General features: G+C 40.6%; 1 protein-coding gene across 3 annotated transcripts in view; it reads left to right on the top strand.

Annotated features, from left to right (window-relative positions):
- Positions 1–738: 738 nt before the first annotated feature.
- The window catches only part of PRKG2 (protein kinase cGMP-dependent 2), a 32,145-nt gene continuing 12,728 nt past the window's right edge, over positions 739–20,155 (top strand). For 2 of the 3 annotated variants that reach the window (XM_027652917.1, XM_027652918.1), the window contains exons 1-9: positions 739–833; positions 4,178–4,684; positions 10,101–10,267; positions 11,709–11,822; positions 14,636–14,741; positions 15,998–16,061; positions 16,999–17,076; positions 18,053–18,147; positions 18,942–19,010. In XM_027652917.1, the coding sequence (XP_027508718.1) occupies positions 4,191–4,684; positions 10,101–10,267; positions 11,709–11,822; positions 14,636–14,741; positions 15,998–16,061; positions 16,999–17,076; positions 18,053–18,147; positions 18,942–19,010 (1,187 nt within the window). In that variant the 5' untranslated portion in view covers positions 739–833; positions 4,178–4,190. Of the gene's footprint in view, positions 834–4,177; positions 4,685–10,100; positions 10,268–11,708; positions 11,823–14,635; positions 14,742–15,997; positions 16,062–16,998; positions 17,077–18,052; positions 18,148–18,941; positions 19,011–20,155 lie in introns of those variants that run through there. The other variant, XM_027652919.1, reaches the window with a different exon arrangement.

The raw sequence follows: 20,155 nt of genomic DNA on the forward strand, positions 1-20,155 counted from the left end.
AGGAGGGATGTGCATGCAGCCTGTTATAAAATCCTTTCACCGCTGTTTTGTCAGGCTGTTTGCGCCTAGCAAGCCTTGATTCGAAGGCAGATGTTTTGAATCAACATAAAGATATGCACAGGAGAGAACAGCCCTTGTGAAACCTGTACTCTGCCCAGAGTCAGTGTTGAGCACAGAGGCAATGCTCCATGCCGGGGTGAGCCGTGGTGCTCCAGCCTGAGTGAGGACACACCCCGGGACACGAGCGGGTTCCTTGCAGGAGTGCTGCGTACTGGTGCCTAAGGGTCAGCTGCAGATCACAAAGGCTGCAGGATCTCTACAGCTGTGTGCCCGATAGTCACGCCAAGACCTATCCATGCGGCAGTGGAAAGCAAACAGGGCAAACACTTGTCAGCACGGCCCGAGCTGGGCCCTGCATTTACCTCTGTGCCAAGCGGGATGCATCGAGGAGCCCGGCTTGTCCCTTTCCGCCTGGGACGGGGTGTCCGCCTCCCGGCCGAGCCCGGGCACCGCACCGGAGGCTCCCCACGGCCTGCAAGCCCCTGCCCCTCCCTGGGCGGGGGACAGCGCAGCGCCCCCACAGCCCCCGCACCGCCGGAGGAGGGAGGGAAGGAGAGAAGGAAAGAGGGGAGGGGAGGAGAGAGAGAGGGAAGGAGAGGGGGAGAGACGGGCGGGCACCGCCGCCCCCGCCCCTCTCCCCCCGCGCCCGTGACGGGCTGCGAGCAGGAGGGAGCGGCGTTACCGCCCAGCCCGGCTCCAAGGGAGCATCTCTCCGTCCCTGCCGCCGCCCAGCACCGTCCTGGATCGGGGCCCGGGGCCGGCTGAGCACGCAGGTGAGGGACCGGGCAGCAGGCACCGAGAGGCGCCGGCGGGTGCGTGCGGGGAGCGGGGGAGGCCGGAGGAGCTGCGGCCTCCCCGGGGCGACACCGGGCTCCGGTGGGGCGGGGGCCGGGCGGGGGTCCTGGCCCGGTAGCGCCCGCCCCCCGCGGGCCTGGGGCGCACCTGGTTTCGGCTGGCGCTGGATCCCGTGAGCATCCCTTAAGCATCCATTGAGCATCCCGTGAGCATCCCGCGGCGGACACTCTCGGCTCCCCTGCGTGGGTTTTGACTCTACCCGGTCCCTGGCCGCGTCTGTCCAGTGACCTCGAAAGAGCGTGTGAGGTGCCCTGTAGTAAAACACAGTGCATGCTCTGGCTTTGCTTTTTGCCTCATTAGCTGTGGGTAGAGGTTGGTCAGACCTCGGAGGCATAAGGTTTTAAGTTGTCTGTTAGAACTGACTACTGTAATGTTGAATTAACAAAATCACCTGTCAGTCTTTTCTTCAATCCTGCCGTATGCTTGGTCGTGACTTTCCTGCACAAGTGCCCAATCCGATGGCTCGTTCCATTCTACGCTGACAATTAACTGTGCATATGCAATGAGCAGATAGAAGTTCCTAACATTTTCTCTCTAGTGGGGTTGATATCTTAGGGACTTTAACCATCGCACAGTAAACCTGTTGTTTCTGGATACAATCCAGTTAGCAGGTTTGTCCTGTGCCCTGGAGCAGTCACCTTGCCCTATATAAAGATAATTTTAAAGTTCATGTGATATCCTTTATTTGAAATGCAGTGACTGTCACTGCAGTGACAGCAGTAACAGAGAATGCTACCATGTTGTGTGTGATGGTATGTTTCCCATAATCTTCATTTCTACTTTCTGTATTGTAACGTTTAGTTTAAGTTGGTTTTGTTTGTTTTTTTTTTTTTTAATATGGTTGCATGCTGAGCTAAGATCTTTGGTTAAGCCATGTTTAGTGATACATAGGTCCCTCTTCAGAGTTATTTGGTTTGGTACCTTGATGTGCAATTTGTTTAAATTCTCCTGTGCAGTACAGATTTGCCTTTATTTCTGACATACTACCCTGTTAAAAAGCTAAGGCACCAGCTGTCAAAATGCATCTGGGAAACTGGGACAAGAGAAAAATATTACGCAAAGTCACAATAAGCAAGACAGAGTTGAGAAGAAAGACTGTTTTAAGGAAATCTAGATTTGCAATGTAAGTTACCTTGTCAACTGTTTCAATTCTAACTCTTTGAAGGCTGTAAACCAGAACAGAATTGTGCATCTGTTAGAAGTATGGTTATACTAACCAGCAAAGGAAATTGCTGAAGCTTTCAAATTTATTTCTTGTCTGATCAATGTACCTTGTCAGGGACCTGTTCTTATCCAATTCCAATGAAATGGTAAAAGAGGTTAGCTTAAACTGTATAACTTGGGGTTCATCCTGAAAAAGTTGTAGTGCATTCATGAGGCAGAAAAACAGCTACTTTGGGCCTACTAATGTCTGATCACAATAGCAGCATGGTTAGTGCACAAGTAATTTCATAAAACTTATTAAAATAGCTTATTGATAAGGTAAAAATCAGAGTACAAGTAAACAATTTTGTGCTTCGTCTAAGAAAGCAGATATTTTCTGTGCTGTGGTCTTCTGCCATAGCAGAATACAATTGGACAGGAGTCTGGTCAGGGGTTTTGGGAAAAGCTCTATGTGCAGCTAAGGCCTGAACAATATGGCCCTAAGCTCATTCCTTCTCTCCTGGTGGAGTTCTCCCTAGGCCTGAGCTGAACCAAGCTGTAAGCTGCCACTGTTGTGGTGCACAGATGGGATTTATAGGCAGGCTTTGCTCCCCAAGACTGGTTTTGGTGTACAGTGGGCTGGTGATTGTTGAACACTAGAGTCTCAAAAGTAACGTTAGTTTTTTTCCCCCCTCAACTTGTGCATTTAATATAGTCTGACCAAAGCAGCAGGCACTTCTTCCTTGCTCCTCTTAAAATGATACAGTAAAATATGCCAAAGATGGTGCCCAAGGAAGAAGATGAGTCTTTGCAAATCTACTGAAGGCTGCTCTTTGCAGTGAGTGCTTGGAGCATAGCTGTTCTCAGGAGTCCAGGACCTTTTTTTTTTTTTTTTTTTTGCCTGGTTACTCTTCATGAGGAGCCAATGGAAGGGGGTAATTCCCCATAAAAAGATAATTGTTCCTTGACAGCAATAGCAGCTGTTACACTAACATATATGAGCCAGTTTTAAACTATTGAGATGCATAAATTATACCAGCTGCCTGCCCTTGATAGGGGTATGTTGGGTCTAGCTCTATGCTGTCCTGAATTTGTAATCAGCAAAAGACAGCTGGGTTTGTCAAACTTTTGGTGTGATGTCTGTATGAGGAAAGACTTGTCATTCTCGAAAAGAATTCGGGCATATGCTCAGGCAGAGAACTAGGCTAGAAATTTACAGAATCATATAGAAGAGATTAACAGAGAGAAGTCTTTATGAAACTGGCTTTTCCTAATTTTGGTATCCTTGGTTTTCTACTGGAAGAAATAAATAAAAGGAGGTCTTCATGCAAGAAGCAGACCTTTGCAACTCCTCACTGAGGTCCTGCAGATAAGAAGTTTACAAGGGTTGGAAGAGAGCTGAGACAAGTACTAGGATTAGAGGCCCATTGAGAATTAGATAATACATATCAGGCCCAGAAAATCTGAATTTCAGAGAATATTTCAGTCAAGCTGCCTATATGCTCATTCCTGTTGATACCCATTCCTGGGCATCTCCCTACGGTCGTGTTTGGAGACAGTTACAAGCTAGCCAGACTCCTCTTCTGATCAGTATGGTCATAACCCTTAATTTTTTTACCCAAAATTATTCTTAACATTTATTCTTAATAACCACATATCCTTTATGTCAGGCTGATATGCAGCCACTGGTTAAGTTAGTCTGTGTACTCAATAATTATTCCTCAATGGAGAAGTGACCCAACTTTTATTTTTTTGTCTCCAACAATTTTCTTGCTTCAGCAGTCGAGCTCAAGGTTTTCTGCTTCCCACTGTTTGTCTGGTCTTTGTTAGGCTGATAGGAGCTTACACATCTCTTTGACTCACAAAAATGAAGTGATAGCCATCGGATCTTCTGCTTTGTCTCTACCACCCTACCTACCTCTTTTCTTTGCCCTTTACTACGCTGACTTGCAGGACTGGAAAAGATGAAAGCAATCAGCTGTGTTTACTATAGTTGTATATGGCAAATTCAGCTGCCAGTTAAATACTAAAGTCATTGTTTGCCATTCCATGATTTTTATTTTATTTTTTATTCTTCTTGGAGAATGAAATAAAACTGCAAATTTATTTTCTTGCCTAGGTCTCTGGACAAAATGGGGAATAGATTAGTGAAACCCAAGCATCTGAGGCAGACAGACAGACACGTAGCAAACCTCGCTATTGGCTGTGCTGCCAACCATAAGTTTTTGATGGACCCATGCCTAGGCATCAGTATGATCAATGGGCAAGCTGATGTTCTTTGCAGCAAGATACTTGAACTGGAAAAGGAGCTGAAGAGAAAAGACCAAGAGTTGCAAGACAGTCAAAGTCATGTTGCTGAGCTTCAGGAACAGCTGGCTATGCAGACTAAGGTCATAGCAGAACTCACCAAGGAACTTCAGAGCAAATGTACACAGTTGAACAAGCTCCAGGATGTTGTTAGCACTCAAGGAGAGCACTCTCTTCAGCCTTCTCCATTGAAAGTTTCTGCCAGTAGGAGGAGAGGAGCCAAGGAAGGTGTATCTGCAGAGCCGACAACGCGGCTGTATGATTTGAGCAGGAAAGCCATGTTTTCCCTTGAAAAAGCAACGGTCCGAAAGGATTCCAGGTGAGTTCATTTCAGAGGGTTTATATGATTGTGTTACAAGGATAATACTTTTGTCACAATGAGGTGCTGTTCTCGTGATAAATCAAGATTAAAATAACCATCTTTCTCATATAGGCTTTGTCGCTGTGGTAGCGAAATGCAGGTTGAGTTTGTGTGATTCTTTAACCAAGAATCATCTGTGTCCCACAGACTTCAGATGGAGTGGTGGGTAGGCTCTGTATTTTAGATGAGACTCTTATAGTCTCTTTTGGATTTATCTTTACAGATAGCTAAGCAGAACCTAAGCATCTTCTAGGCTAGACCTAAGCCTCTTAGGTCTGGGTTTGCCTAGTGCTCACAGCTTAAGCTGTCATCTGGAACGCTGCTGAGATGTCTGGATGCTTTCACCTGGTTTCATTCTTAATCCTACAGCATGGATGGCTTGGGAAGGAGCAGGTGACTCCAGCTCAGCTCTCCCGAATGCAATAAGGACACTGTTCCTGAGCTGTGCACAAAGTTTGTCAGCCCAGTTTCAACTCGGTCTGGTGCAGAATGCAATGAAATATTTTGTATGGTGTGATTGTCCTCTTAGCTTCCTCCTGCCCTCCAGCTTCTGGTAGTCATGGTGTAGGAACTGAATTTTACTTGTTCCTTTTTGAATCTAGTTATGCTTTCTAGACTCTGCAAGACCCAGAAATATCTGTGGTCCCAGCTGACCTTGTGGACAGATGTATTAGACTGGTATCCTTAAACATAGGGACCTTGCAGTGTAGACAAAACCTGAGTATCTGTTTTAAAATGGTGGTAGCCAGAATCTATCTGGACTTCAGCTAGTGGCTTAAGTGCCTCAGATTTGCGGGGAGCTTTATTATTCTGTTAAAAAAATCATGACATATATAAGTGTACCTTAGTAGACCTGAGAGTTATGAGACTTGATTTCTCATCCATCATGTCCAGCATTACACATTAGAGGGTGTCTTGTGAATCAGAAAGGCTGCCTGAGTCACCATAAAGCACTGAGAACTTCAGCTGGCAGTGTTTTTCCACAAAGTAAGAGGACTGCATTAATATTTTATCACAAGTACCTGGGCAGTTTAAATCACTGTTTGTTTTAGAAGTGTTCTACTTGTAATCACCTACCTGTCTTCTCCTTGGCATGATCCTTGCACTGTTGCCCACCAGATGGTTTTCTAGGGTGCTTTCAGAGGCAGAATTGCAACAGCAGTGAGGAGTAAAGGCAAGAAAAGAGCTGGTTGATTAGCTAAGTGCAGCAGTCAGAACAAAACCAAGTATTGCAGCTTAAGCAATCTAAATGTAATGCACATCATCTTTTGATGTGATAGTGGCCAAAGTATCATTTGATCTTCCAAATACTTTGGAAGCAAACATAGCCAAAAAACCCCATCACAAAACTGTACTACTATGCACTACTCTGCTTCTCAGTTAGATAAGCCTGTGATACACACTTGTTTGACACCATCACCTTCCTACTGAGACAACCAAATGCTGAAAGGTACAAACATTTGGTTTCCTTACCTGGGCAGCAAATACTGTAGTAGGTTAAGTTCAGACAGTTGGCATACATGTAAGAACAAAGTCTGACCTTTACTGTCTACAGAATTCTGTCCACTATAACTAGCAAATACTGATCCTTTAGCCTAACAGTGTCTATAGAAGCTTTTAGAGTTGCTGATATGAGTGGCTGCCTCTCCTTTATAGAGAAAGGACTTAATGCAGCCCCACTTCTTCATAAGATAATTGCACAGTGTTGCTACACTGTTGTGAATGCAGTTATTTCAGAAGGAGGGGAAACTCCATGCTATGTTCTTGAATTTGCATTGAGTCCAGAGTGTCACTCGTCCCTTTTAAAAATATTTATAAAACAAATGGCATAATGTTATGCTATTCATTTAGCAGGGTTTTAAGTGCCGAGCTTTTGTTTGGAGTATCTCAGCATGACTGATTTTAATGAAAATTTTAGAAGCTTTCAATGGTTCTTATCTATCCTATATGAGTGGATGTTTTTTCATGTTTTTTCTTCTCTTGAGCTAGTTGGGTAAATCCATATCATTTCAAAAAATTAGTTTTTTTCCTTAATGGCAGTTTAAGCATTGAAAATTTAACTAAAGCCTCAAGATTTCAGAGTTTGAACATGGTATAAGAGAGCAGATCTCTCAAAAGTCCTTCAAATGGAAAATATTTTTAATCTCTTAACCTTTGCAGTGTTAACAATCTAGGTGTCTCATTATCTGTAGGATAGTTCTCCATTTTTCTGTGTTCTTACAGAGCATGCTATTACCATCAGCAGCATTTAAACTGCCTTTATCAAGTCCCTTCCTATTATGGGCTCAGGACCATGACCCAGTTCTGTTATCAGACATTATAGGCTGGGGAAGAACTATCTTCACCCTTGACATTGATGTCTTTTGCCAGTTAATGCCAGCAGATAGCCAAAAATCTCTCATTAGTAGCAGAAAGGTACATTAAGAGAAAGCATATGGCAAAACATATGTTGTACCCTTGCACCTGTGAGGTGACATCTGTCTTATGATGGGAATAAATTCCCAATCCTGTTCACAAAAAGCTATTCTTAGGCTGTCAGGTGCTATTTCTAGAGTTTGACTGGGAATGTGTTGAAAGAGGCAGGGGGAACATTTCCATGAAAGCTAACAGCAGGTAGGGGAACAAAACCTGGAGAAGGATGCTATGGCAAAGCTGGCTCTGGGCAGTGAAGAAAAGTCCTACTAGAGGTGGGACCAAGAGATACCTCAACACTAGAACAGTTCTGTGGCTCTGTGCACCCCCTTTTTACCTTTTTAGTAGTACTCATAAGGACAGCGACTGGCACAAGTACTGGACTACATGTCTTCTGTCCTCTCAGGACATCTAGTTATTTCCAGCAGCCATTCTCAAAAGTGGAGCAGGTACAGGAGAAATGGAGAGACAACTGTTAGTGTGCTGGATGCCCAGAAATGAGCAAGCAACTGATTCAAGAGCCTGAGCTACAGTTACCATACTCATGAGTCCTTCACTCTGTGGCCAACTGAACTTCCTGGAAACAGCATAGCCTCCTATGTAGTTCTGGAAGCTTTTGTCCTCATTTTAAGTATTTGGCTATATGGAATTACTGTATTTTATTGCAGTATTGTATGCACGATGCAGGCCAGGGTGAATTAAATTAAAAGTTTGGTTTTAGCAGAAAACTAAGTTAGAGCTTATGTTCCAATAACCCTGTTGCTTTCAGCAGAAGCTAAATTAAGATCTCCATTTCTAAACACAGTCCTTACCTACTTGATTTTATTTTCTTGCCTCATCTCATCGCCTTTACTTATTTTCAGTCATTATATGGCTAGTAACATTGTAAGTGTATTTACTTGCCCTGTGGTTGTTCATTTCTGGATTGTCCTCAGGAGATTTTCCCATATAACCTAGTTTTGATGACAGCCTTGCATTGTTTTATGAATACAAGCAAGAGTAGACCTTAAATGCCTCCAGAAAGCTGTCAGAGTGTTGACTTCATTACACGTCCTTACATGCATGTTGGGAACATGGGACCTTAAAGGCAGAATTTGTCTTTCACTTCAGCAATAAAGCAAACCTAACCATAAAAGCTTCATCAGTGCAGCAATTGTTTAGTTGCATTCATTTCTGACATGGATTCAAAGCACTGCTTTATAGGAAGCCCTTGACCCAGGACATACACAAGTTCAATGAGAGCTCATAGATTGCCCAGTAGGTATGCATAGCCTGCTTTGACTCAGTTGGTTAGTCATTATTGGTGGATTCACCCACTGTATTTTCCCATGTTTTCTTCTTCTTAAAATCCAACCACTGGACTCTTCCACCAGCAGCTCAAACATAGACTGTTCTTGTCTTTACAACTCACTCATTTGCAACTCCTGTGCATTTACTACAACAGGAAATGATACAGAGGCTGTCTCAGGGAGCAGGCAGAACAAGATTGCTCCACAGGAGTAAGTGAACCAGGTTACTATAGCACAGACAATTCCCTCACTAACTGGGATGCCATCCCCGAGGTCTGGGCAGGGTAGGCTCAGCAAAGTGGTGATAACAGGGTCCATCAGCAGTTCCACAGAAGAAGCAATCAATCAGATGCAAACTCTAGCCAAGAGACAGAAACAAAATACTTACAATATTGGGCCAATACCCATCCAGAAGACAAAACCAAAATCAATTATTTCTGTAACATAGCCCAGACAAGAACTGAATGCCCATACCTGGGCTTAAAGAGAATATGCATTCCAATGGGCAGAGGATGTGTGGTAGTCCCAAGGGAGGCTGAGCAGTGTAGGTAAGGCCTATTACTGCCCTCAGGGCTCTGACAGATCTGACCCAAGTCAGATGGGTACAGTGTTTCCCTTTTTCCAGTCACCTGGAACTTCACCTGACTGCCATGACTTTTCAAATATCATGGAGAGTGGCTTGGCAACTTCCAATTATAGTCTAAAACTTCTTAGAAGCAGTAGAGGAAAGGGGCTGCTTTGGGAAGATTCTCCCATGTTTGGTCATTCTTAAGGAGACTGAACATTTTTGACATCCCACATAAACAAACTATACAGGATTTTTACTCAGATAGCAGCATTTATGCTGTTTGTTGTCATCTGTGCAAAGGAAGTGGTCACAGTAGGGGTAGGAAGAGTTTTTCAGGGTTGTGGGTGGAAGGCAAAGAGCAGTGCAAGAAGGGATCAGCACTAACCCTCCACCTCCACACACACCTCTCCTGCATCCTGGACTTACTTTGTGAATTTTGGGACAACATTCAAATAAATTTGCTTCGTAGCTATAAACAGGGAATGCCACAGGATCAACGTTATTTTACCAGTGCAAGGGAAGTACTCTGTAGTCATTTTTCAGCCACACTCATCAACAATTTTCTTTGTTTTACCCACCACCAGTGTCTTCTAACATTCTCCTGAGAAAAAACAACACCTCTTAATCATGTTTTTGCATACTTTTACTTCTATGCATCTTTTCACAACTTGAAAGAGAAACTCTTGATGAGGTTTTAGTACAGTCAGTGTTGACTTTCATATCATCAGTGCTATGTTTTTGCTGGATATTAGAAAAAAATGGTTTAGAACCTGAGAAAAGTTGGCCTGATCTTATAACAAGCTGGCAATCCTGTGCAGGCAGTGCTATGTGGAGACATACATTTCACATTTCTTTCCTTCAGATAAGCGAGGCTACATACCTGAGCTGTGCAGTGGGGAAAGAATATCATGAGAAACAGTGCAAAATTTTCTGGGGAGCCTGTCTTCCTGCAAGGATTGTAAAATCCTGCAAGGATTGAAATATTTGTCAGTGGTACTGGTCATGCAAGTATGAGAAATAAGGGGGAGCATCTTGAGGGGAATGAATGCTTGGTGAATAATATGCCACATATTATTTTAAACTTTGGTGTTTTGTTTGCAACCAGTGAGAAGAAGCTTATCACGGATGCCCTGAATAGAAATCAGTTCTTGAAGAGACTGGAGCCTCACCAGACACGAGATATGGTGGAATGTATGTATGAAAGGACTTTTCAGCAAGGCAGCTACATCATCAGACAGGGAGAACCAGGCAATCACATTTTTGTGCTCAAAGGTGAATATTGCTTGCTTGTACAACACACACAGGCAAGAAACAGGAAAGTAGTTCAGAAGTTTTGGCAGAAAGCCACAGTGATGGTGTCTGTTCTCCTAAATAATTTATTCTGGCCCTGATGAGGGCGATGCAAGTTTTACCTGTGACTTTTATGAAACAGAGTGAGAAAAACAAAAAGCACCTTGGAAACTTGAACCTTGATTTAATGCTAATTCCATTACCTCTTTCACTTACAAAAGCCTAGAGGCAAGGAAATTCTTTTTGTTCGTGCAGCCAAGCGCTTTTTCTCAAAAGGAAGAACAGGGATTATTTAAAATATTGAAAACTTTTCAGTGGTAAACCCACTTCTGAAATAAACTTGCTTTCAACATTCATGAGAGCTATAGTAGTTTTCTGTGTGTGGAAAATTGAGAGATGAGGTCTGCATTTACTGTTCTCAAAGCTGAAATGTTTTTTTGGGTTTTTTTAAAGACCTGTTTGGATTTTTTTCTGGGGGGGGGGGGGGGGAAGAAAAAAAACCAAACAAAAAACAATACAAACAAAAAGCTTTAGGGTGAAAAAGCTTTCCTAAAATAATGCCAACTGGTCTGAAATAATCTCTCTGCAGTCATCTGTGCTGACTGCTACTGTGCTTACACACAAATCTCAAATTGCAGATCAGTCTTAGTGGACCCCAAGTTTAACATATGGAAGTTGCTCCTAAGAGGTATTGTCTCTTTCATCATCTCACCATTAAAAATTAATTTGCATATTTAATCAATTTTGGACCACTAAAAGGCCCAGAGACTCATATGAATTGGAGTTCATACTGTAAGGAGTATGTTCCGTTGAGGCAGGAATATTTAAGCTAGAAGCATCCTGGTATATGTTGGAAAAACATTTTCTGTCTTCTGGTTTAATATAGATGGGTTAGTTTGAAAAAAATGATGGTAACTGTGTTAGGATAACACAAAATTCAGACTTTTTTGACTTTTACTAGATTTGTAGCAAAGCTTAAGAACAATTTCTTGAAGGAAGATTTATTGGGCTTTTAATTTTTCTGCCTTCTCCTTTGCATTCTGCACATATATACACATACATGTGTGTGAACGGACAAACCTCATGAGTAATTTCTCCAGTGAACTCCACTTTAAGACATTAAGTTTGTCTACACCACACTAGACTATCTGAACCACTATTGACTGGTTTGTTGTAGCCAAGATTATCCCATTAGAATTTACAATGGCCCTCCTTTCGAGAGCAGATCTGTAGATTAGCAGTCCATTTTAAAAAAATAAATCTCTCCTGGTTTGTATGTGTGTTTCAAAGCACTGTTTGCATCGTGCTCCCATTCCTGTGTTCCAGGGAGCAGCAAAGTCAGAAATATATTGATTTGTTTTCCATTCACTCCGTGCAGTTGAGCACAGTTTTTAATACCTGTTATCCTGATGATTTTTGACAGAGGGCAGTCTGGAAGTCTTTCAGCAGAATAAGCTACTATCCTCAATACCTGTGTGGACAGCATTTGGTGAACTAGCCATTTTATACAACTGCACACGGACAGCTTCTGTGAAAGGTACTTAAGGTTAATTATGACAACGTTGCTCAAAGTGAAAGCTATGTATTTTTGTGAGGTCCCTGTTATATCCAGATTCTTTTTGAAGCTTTCGTTTCATAGATGTTTGCATGTCTTGATTGTCTGCAGTAAGCTCACGTTTCCTTCCTTGAGTTCTTTCTGCTTGGGAACTCTAATAACACTATGCCATGAATATGGTTCCATGTCTAGCATAACACTTGATAAACAATTAGGCATCTCCAAATTATGCTGGTTAGCCTGATCTGTACCATACTAACTACTAAGGAAGGATTGTGTTTTAATTTTGGATGCTTTAGTAGTGGTGATGGTCTTTGGCTCTTATGTACTTGTGTCAAATGCAAACCTGAAGCTAAATTACAGTGAATTTGAAAAGATATTAGAACCATAGTGTTTTTAGTAGAGCAGATAAAGTCTAATTCAAGAGGAAATACAATATGTAGGAATTAGTTCCTTTTGTACTTCTTTTAGTTCTGTGTTTTCATTATGTTACTGAGTCTTGCCTAGATCCGTTTGCAACTGGCATTTGGGAGATTTGATTTTGACCTCAAATGTGGTGGTGGGAGAGATGGAACTTCCAGATGGGATGTGCTGCTTCTCTGAGGCAAATGTTTTTTGCATTTCGTGTTTGCAGACTGACCAGGATGGAGTTGTTAGGTGTTGCTCTGATACAAATATCCCTCTTCCTGAGTATTCATCCATTAAATAACCCTTGATTCCTTTTCTAACCTGCCGTAATTTTTCTGTGACAAACAAGTAAATGACCAAATATGATTAAGTTCATCATATTTCCACTCTCCACCATTCCATAAGTATTACTTCTGTTTGAAGACTAATTTCTGTTCTTGTCTAAATCTGCAGGGACTTTGAACCACCAGTAAGTATGACGAGTTCATCTTGACTTAATAAGGGGCAAATGGAATAAAACAACAAGCTGTTTGCTTTAAAAGCTTTTGGTCTTTCTTCCTGCACCCAGTTTAGGCACTTAATCATTGCTGGCTGTGCAGATGGAAGTTATTACATGTAATCTGTTTTTGTTGCTGCCTGATAAACAGAGCAGCATCAGTAATGTGATTACTTTTCTCTACTAGCATGCGGTTCTACTTGAATACATTCCCTGCTTTTCTTTTTTGCCTGCTGTACAGTATTAGCATTATAAAGTAATGTTTCTGCATAATAAGACGTCAAGCTGCCTTAGACCTTTGTTAACATTAATTGGTTTTGAGGTAGGACAAGAATTGTCCAATTATGGACAAGAAAGGGTATTTGAATACTTGAAATCACTGCAGAAACCTACCCCTCCCCAACAGCTTTCCCATCTTTCTTGTGGAGGAAGAGCAGTACAATGCCATAACTGAGCATGGATAGTAAACATACACGTGGAAACCCTTTCTTGATGCTGGATCTACTGACACCCTTTTCCTGCAGTCTTTGAGAAATGACAAGGAAAGGACTTTATCCAAACAGCTTTTCAATGGCTGCTGCTACTCAGCAGCATCTTCACCCACAGTAGCTGTATTTGAAATTGGCAGTGAGATTTACTCCCGTGTTTCTGAATTTCTTTTTTTTTAAGTTTACCTTTGAGACCTCAGGCTTCTTTCTAGCCACATAACTGCTTTATTTAGCTAAGGTGCAAGAGACAGGAAACACATTTTGCGATAGCCTGGACTCTTGCCATATTTTCTTCATGAAAAGTAAACTGAAAGATGTCATTTAGGACAAAACCAAAACCAAAGCAATACCTTTGTTCTCCCATCCAGCATCCAAAAATATCTTTTGAGCTGTTTTGATAAATGGCAGAGTATATGATTATATCATGTGTACAACAACCAATGACTGTGCATCATTTTAAAACTGGTATTTTTCTTTCTTGTTAAATTGATTTTATGTTTATGATAAATTGAGGAAGTAAATTGCTCTAAATTTTTCTGGAGCTTTCCTTTATCCCAGAGAAAACAGTTTTGTTCTTTCTTATGACAGAAGGAAAATTGCTGAATATGGTGTTACATCCTTAAAAAGAAGAGATTAAATTAAACAGAATCACCTTCTTTTGCTTAAAAAAATAAAAGATGCAATGTGTTCTATTGTGTCAATGATTGCACACAGAGGCTGCTTAGTAGTTTGCATCTTTGATGCTGAATCTTGTGCATGCTTACTGTATTAATATTTTTATTATCTTTTGAAAGGTAATCATTAATGTTTCAATTATCCTTTATTTCCTTATAAGACGGATACATTGGAGGAAAACTCTGTGAGGATTAAATGAAATTAAATGTATTTCTTGACCTCTGTTATTTCTATCTTATTGGATAACTCACAAACATTTGCATGTAATCTGAATTAGAGATAAATCCAAGCCACAGTATTCGACATCACAGGTTTTGGAAAACTTCACCCAAGTTTTTGTTTCTTTCAAATCAGCTCCTTTGCAGATGGCAGCTTTTGAGTGCAATGACTGTCTGTGATAAGAGTAGATCTTCACAAATGTTCAGCCCTGTTTGTGCTCATAGTAAATGGCTAGATTTTCAAGGTTACTCAGCCTGTGGGGTTGCATGGAAAGTGCTCCATGGAGAAACCATTTGGAAATCTATGCCTTACTTTAGTGAGCATTGTTTGGTGGGAGTTGAATTCTTTTAAAAGTCCCATTGCAACAGATGCTGAATATTTTAAAATTTGGCCTTTGGCCTTTTGAAAGAGCTCATCTGTCTTGCACCATGACCTCAAACTGTAATATCATCCATCAAATAATTTGAAAACGCTGTTGATTTTGTTCTTGGTTTTTTGTTTTCTCAAAGCAATCACTAATGTTAAAACATGGGCGTTGGACAGAGAAGTGTTTCAAAATATCATGAGAGTGACAGCACAAACAAGACAAGAGCAATACCGAAACTTCCTTAGAAGGTAAATATGATGAGTTTCTATTTGGGCTACTTACTAAGGTGCACAACAATATTGTGCCTAGCTTGTAAACAGAGAGAAAAAGATGCCCTTCATGCAAATACAGCCTCAAAAGCCTGACTATTTACCTCTTTTCTTTTTTTCCTTTTTTTTTTTTTAAGATTCATAAGAGAGTTTTTCCCATTTTAATTGTTTTTCTCCTGCATTATATTAGGAAACTTCAAGAGGTGCTTGAATGCTTTTAAGTAATAGAATAAAATTATAAAAAAGCTACCTGTTTAGAAGTTAAAACAATATAATGAATAAATAGAGTTAAGTAAATCTTCCAACTAGTAGTTAATTTGCTGCTGGAGTAGATTAAGGAATATTCCTTGTCCCTTGGAGACTTGAATAGGAGATCTGCATGTCTCTCAGCTTATGAACTAATTCCAATATAAATTACCAGGAAATTTGCAGAGTAGAATAATTCTCTCTCCTGCAGGGAACACTGAGCATTGTACCATGCTTCTCCTTAGGAAGATGGTGAAATTAGAGGTTCCAAACCATAATTAGCTGATTTCATATTTTGTTTTTTTTTTAACAAAGAACGACCATTCTGCCTTCAAATCAAGATGTAAAGCCTACCCATGCATAGAATGTCTTGTGTATTATTACATCCATCTCTGTCTTTGATTTCTATATATATTTCTTTTCTGAGCCTGAGTAGCTAGAAAGTTCTATAATTTCCTGACTTTTACAAGTCTGAGTGATCAGGGTGGAAGGTTTTTTCATTCTTACCAGCAAGTTCACTGTCATCACTGTAATTGGATTCTCTTTTAAAAGTTGTCCAAGGAGTACTGAAGTTTATACCTTTGTCTGATTTTGCAGTCTCTGCAGTGCATTTAAAAATATATCCTTGGATTACTATAATGACTTGGTTTTGCAATTACTGGGTTCTGTATGACTGAATTTTTAAATCAATCCCTGTGCCCATTAGATCCTTTTCCCCTACTGAAATAACGAAGTTGATTTACAAACTGACCAATGTTTGCCACATTTCTAAGTTGTAAATTGTGCAAGTTTTGTTTGTCTAAAAAACAAGATGAGAATGCTTGAACCTTCTGAATTAAGATTTAGTTGTATATTGTGTTCACCACTAGTTTAACTAGCAATAAAATGTGATTGTACAAATTGTATAGATCAGAAGAGGTCATGAAAAAAGTGTTAACGACAATTTTGGGTTTGGGGTTTTTTTGTTCTGTGTTTCTGCTTTCTGGAAGTGTGTCCCTGCTGAAAAACTTACCTGAAGATAAATTAACCAAGATCATTGACTGCCTGGAGGTGGTAAGATACTGTTCAGTTCTTCTAAATAATATTCAGTAAGCTTTCAAAATAATAAAGAAGAATAAATCATTAAAAATAAATACCAACCAAACTTTCTGTAATATGAGAATGGGCTTGTAGTGATCAGAGTGGAATTCCAGGTTGGCACCAATTAATGACTTAATATTATGTCACTAAATGTTATGGTTTTGGCATTGAATTAGTCAAGCAAGTAGATAAGAGGATCTATAATCTAGCCTTTATTGAGATTAAGCACAAAGTTGGAGGAGGCAGATAGAGTGATGCACAGCCATAGCACAAGGGGATGAGGAGATTATGGTGTTGATTATGTGAAATGGCAAATGGCCTTAGCATAGCAGTATCCTAAGGTGTGACCTTTTTTTTTTTTTTTTTTTGTGGGATTCCTGGCAAGGGAGAACTTGTAGGAAACACTCAGATCACAAAGCTGGAAGTTAACACAGAAAAAATGCTTGATTGAAAGTTAAACAATTAGGTAATTCATTACCTGAATTGTAATGAATGGTGATGGCGGTGAGGGTTCCTTAGCAGACACAGAAAAATTGGTGCCTTGGTAGCTTGCAACAGATAATTTAGGCATTCCCACCGAGATGTCAAGCCTGAAATTACATTTGGAAATGGGTTTTTGATTTAGAACTCTTTTAAGTGTTTTCAATATTTTTTTTCCTTTGTTTTCCCTTGCTTCATAAGGAAGTGTTGTGGGTTTTTTAAACAAATAATGTGCTGCTGCATTAAGATTGGCCCTTCTTTTTCTATAGTGGAATGGTTGCATTTTATGGGATGCAACGTATGCAGGAGATAGGAAGTTAAATATTAATGGAAGATCCACAGGTATTAAGAACTCTGCATAGTAATCAGAACTTTCAAAAAGGCTAACAGCTTACCAGAGAATATTGTCTCTCCCTTCCCTCCCCAACAGGAGTACTATAACAAGGGAGATTATGTTATTCGGGAAGGAGAAGAAGGAAATACCTTCTTCATAATAGCAAAAGGAAAGGTAAGATTTAATAAACCTAACTTATAAAGTAGGTTATGTATAAACACATTTCAAAAGCTACCTTGAAGGGTGTGATCTTCAGTAAAATCTGTGCAGAGTGTTTTTGAGGACGCTGTTGAGTCCACAATACCATGATAAAAGCCTGGAGCAGAGGTTCAGGGAGCCTAATTTTCCATTCACAATGAACCCATGTTATACTGTTCTAATTATAATGTAATTAAAGTGTGTCCTGAAGCCTCTTGACACTGCAGCAGAGATGTAAAGTCAATTTTTTTGTAAATGAGATTTGATCCTATGTCTTCTCCTAGATTGTTCAATATCTGATGGGCAAAACATAGACTTGTGAAATGTATAAGAAGTAATGGAGTCCTAGGCTTAATGGAGAATGGCCTTCTAGGTGTCTCAGAATCTGTTCCTGTCATTTGTTAGTGCCAGAGGAATAAGGCAGCAGCCTTTATCCATCAACTGTTACATTGGAGGCCGACATGGGACTCTAAAGAATCAAATCAGGGGAATTTTCATCAATAAACTTCCAAGAGGATTTCCAAAATGTTTCTGTGTCTGGAGATATTCTGATTTGGTTTTTGATAATGTGGGCATAGCATAATGCGTGCTGCTGTGGAAGCAGAATTTCATTAGGGGGAAATGTTAGTTAATTCTTCTGTCTGCTATCTGCTTAGCTGAAAAGACAAAAAGCTCATATGATCCCTGGCCACAGTGAGAACGGAAGTATTTTTCAGTTTTTCATTAAAATGTGGCTTATTTTTGCTCTGTTTTACAAGGTATGAGGAGAAAATATTTGGGAGTGGGCAAAAATCAGAGATGTGTCAGGGAATGTTTGTTTTAAATTTTGTAGAGAAAGGAGTAATTACATATATTTGTAACTCTTTCTGCAGCATTACAGAGTTTAAGACATTTATGAAATACACAGAAAAGAAAGGAATCCTTACCAAATTTTTATTCCTGTACTTTCCAGGTGATAGTTACCCAAAGTACAGCAGATCACTCACAGCCTCAGCTGATTAAAAATCTACATAAAGGGGATTACTTTGGAGAAAAGGCTCTTATTAGGTTAGTTCACATTGTCTGATTCATGATATGTAGTATTTCAATTGTCCTATCACTATGTATTCGATTCTACAGTTCATGACTCTTTGGAATATAATATTTGTTTTGATTGTAAAGTAGATAGATAAAGGTAGTCGCTGAATTTGCCTTAATGTTTTGGTTTTTTGCAGAGAGAACTTGAAGCTATACACTGTCATCTACCTTTAGTTTTCCCTGTAGAAGTCAAATGCTGACCCTCTCTCCATTGTGGCTTATTGCTTATTTTTCAGTAAAAGCTGTGATGAAAACTTATGCCAGGCTCTATGTGACTTGAAAATGGATAAGCTACATCATGACTGGGTTGAACTGTTGTTTCCATTGCCCATAATAGTAAGAAACAGAAAGAAGGAGTCACTTAATACATATTTATGTGAGTGATTGAGTAGGGAATCTTTTGGTTTCTGGAATGTTTTATATCCAAAGATTATTTCAGAAGTAAGTAGTAAATCCTGATATAGTGCTAATTACAGCTCACCCTAATTTCTTGGAAGGTTGCTAAAGGATGTCATGATCCAAACCCTATTGAAACTGGAAAAAATACTGTGCTGGATCATAATAATGACTAGTGAAATGCTACAATTTTTTATTTAGTTCAGCAATATTAATTCAGGTACAGGCTGCAAAGACCTTTGAGGAGTTTCACCTATAGCAGCTGGGACCCTCCATGAGTACAGCGTGAGGTACAGTGTGAATCCTCACTGTTTTGAGGATTTTGATGTGTTTGATATGTTTCTGAAAAAGTACATTTCAATTCATAGTGACGACGTCAGATCAGCAAACGTTATTGCAGATGAGTACAACGTGGAGTGCCTCGTTATAGACAGAGAGTAAGTACTCTGCAGTTCAATAAAAGACTTGCATCCTCTTTTAGTAGGTTAACATGTGACTTTCAGTAGGTTCATACAACTTCACTAAAGGCAAAATCACAATGTTTTCTTAAGGGAACAGTGAACAAGTGTTTATGTTTTTGAAGTACTGAGAAAGGGGCTGACAGCAGATGCTGGCGCACAGAAGCTTAAGAGTAGCTCAAAGTTATTCTTTTCTTTCTCCCCTTGTAGTGGTGATGTTTATTGTGGTCTCCAGGGTCAGAGATTCCTGAGAGCTGGTCTTGTCAGTGAAGACCAGTGCAGAGAAGGTGTTCAGTAGCTCTGCCTTCTCTGCATCCTCTGTTATGGGTTCCCTCTCCATTTAGTTACAGGCCCACATTGTCCTTTGTTTTCCTTTTGTTACTGATGTATTTGAAGAAGCCCTTCCTGTTGTCCTTGACATCCTTGGCCAGATTTAATTTCAGATGGGAATTGGCCTTCCTTGTCTCATTCCTGCTCACTCTTACAACCTTTCCATATTCATTCCAAGTGGCCCATCTCCTGGGTGCTTCCATCTCCTGTGTGTTTCCTGCTTATGCTTGAGTAATGACAGGAGTTCTTTATTTATCCACACAGGTCTCTTGCCCCTTTTGCCCAATTCCTTGCTCATTTCCTGAGCCTGGAGGAAGTAATCCCTGAATATCAACCAACTCTTTTGGACCCCTCTTCCCTGCAGGGCCTGTTCCTGTGGGATTTTTCCAAGAAGGTCCCTGAAGAGGCTTAAGTTGGCTCTCCTGAAACACCAGAATAGGCTTCCTAGCGAGGTGCTTAGTGCATTTAGACAATGCCCTTAATAGCATACTTCAGTTTGGTTCACCCTGAGATGGTCAGGCAGTTGGACAAGGTGGTTGTTGTAGGTCCCTTCCAACAGAAGTAGTCTGTTCTAAGTCTTTTCTTCCCACAGTGCTGTTACTCACCTCTGAAGCAGGAGAGGTGAACTCAATCCCTTTGGCACTATGTACCAAGAGTTTTAGCCACTGGGGCAGAAGGACTGACTGCCTGGACTCGTGCCAAGCTGGTTCCCAGGGCAGGGATGGTGGAACCACACTTAATAACCACAGTGTAACCAAAGTATACACACAGCCTACTCCAAATTATTTAAACAT

Source organism: Corapipo altera, unplaced genomic scaffold (genome assembly GCF_003945725.1).
Source record: "Corapipo altera isolate COAL_440 unplaced genomic scaffold, ASM394572v1 69, whole genome shotgun sequence".
Lineage (NCBI taxonomy): Eukaryota > Metazoa > Chordata > Aves > Passeriformes > Pipridae > Corapipo > Corapipo altera.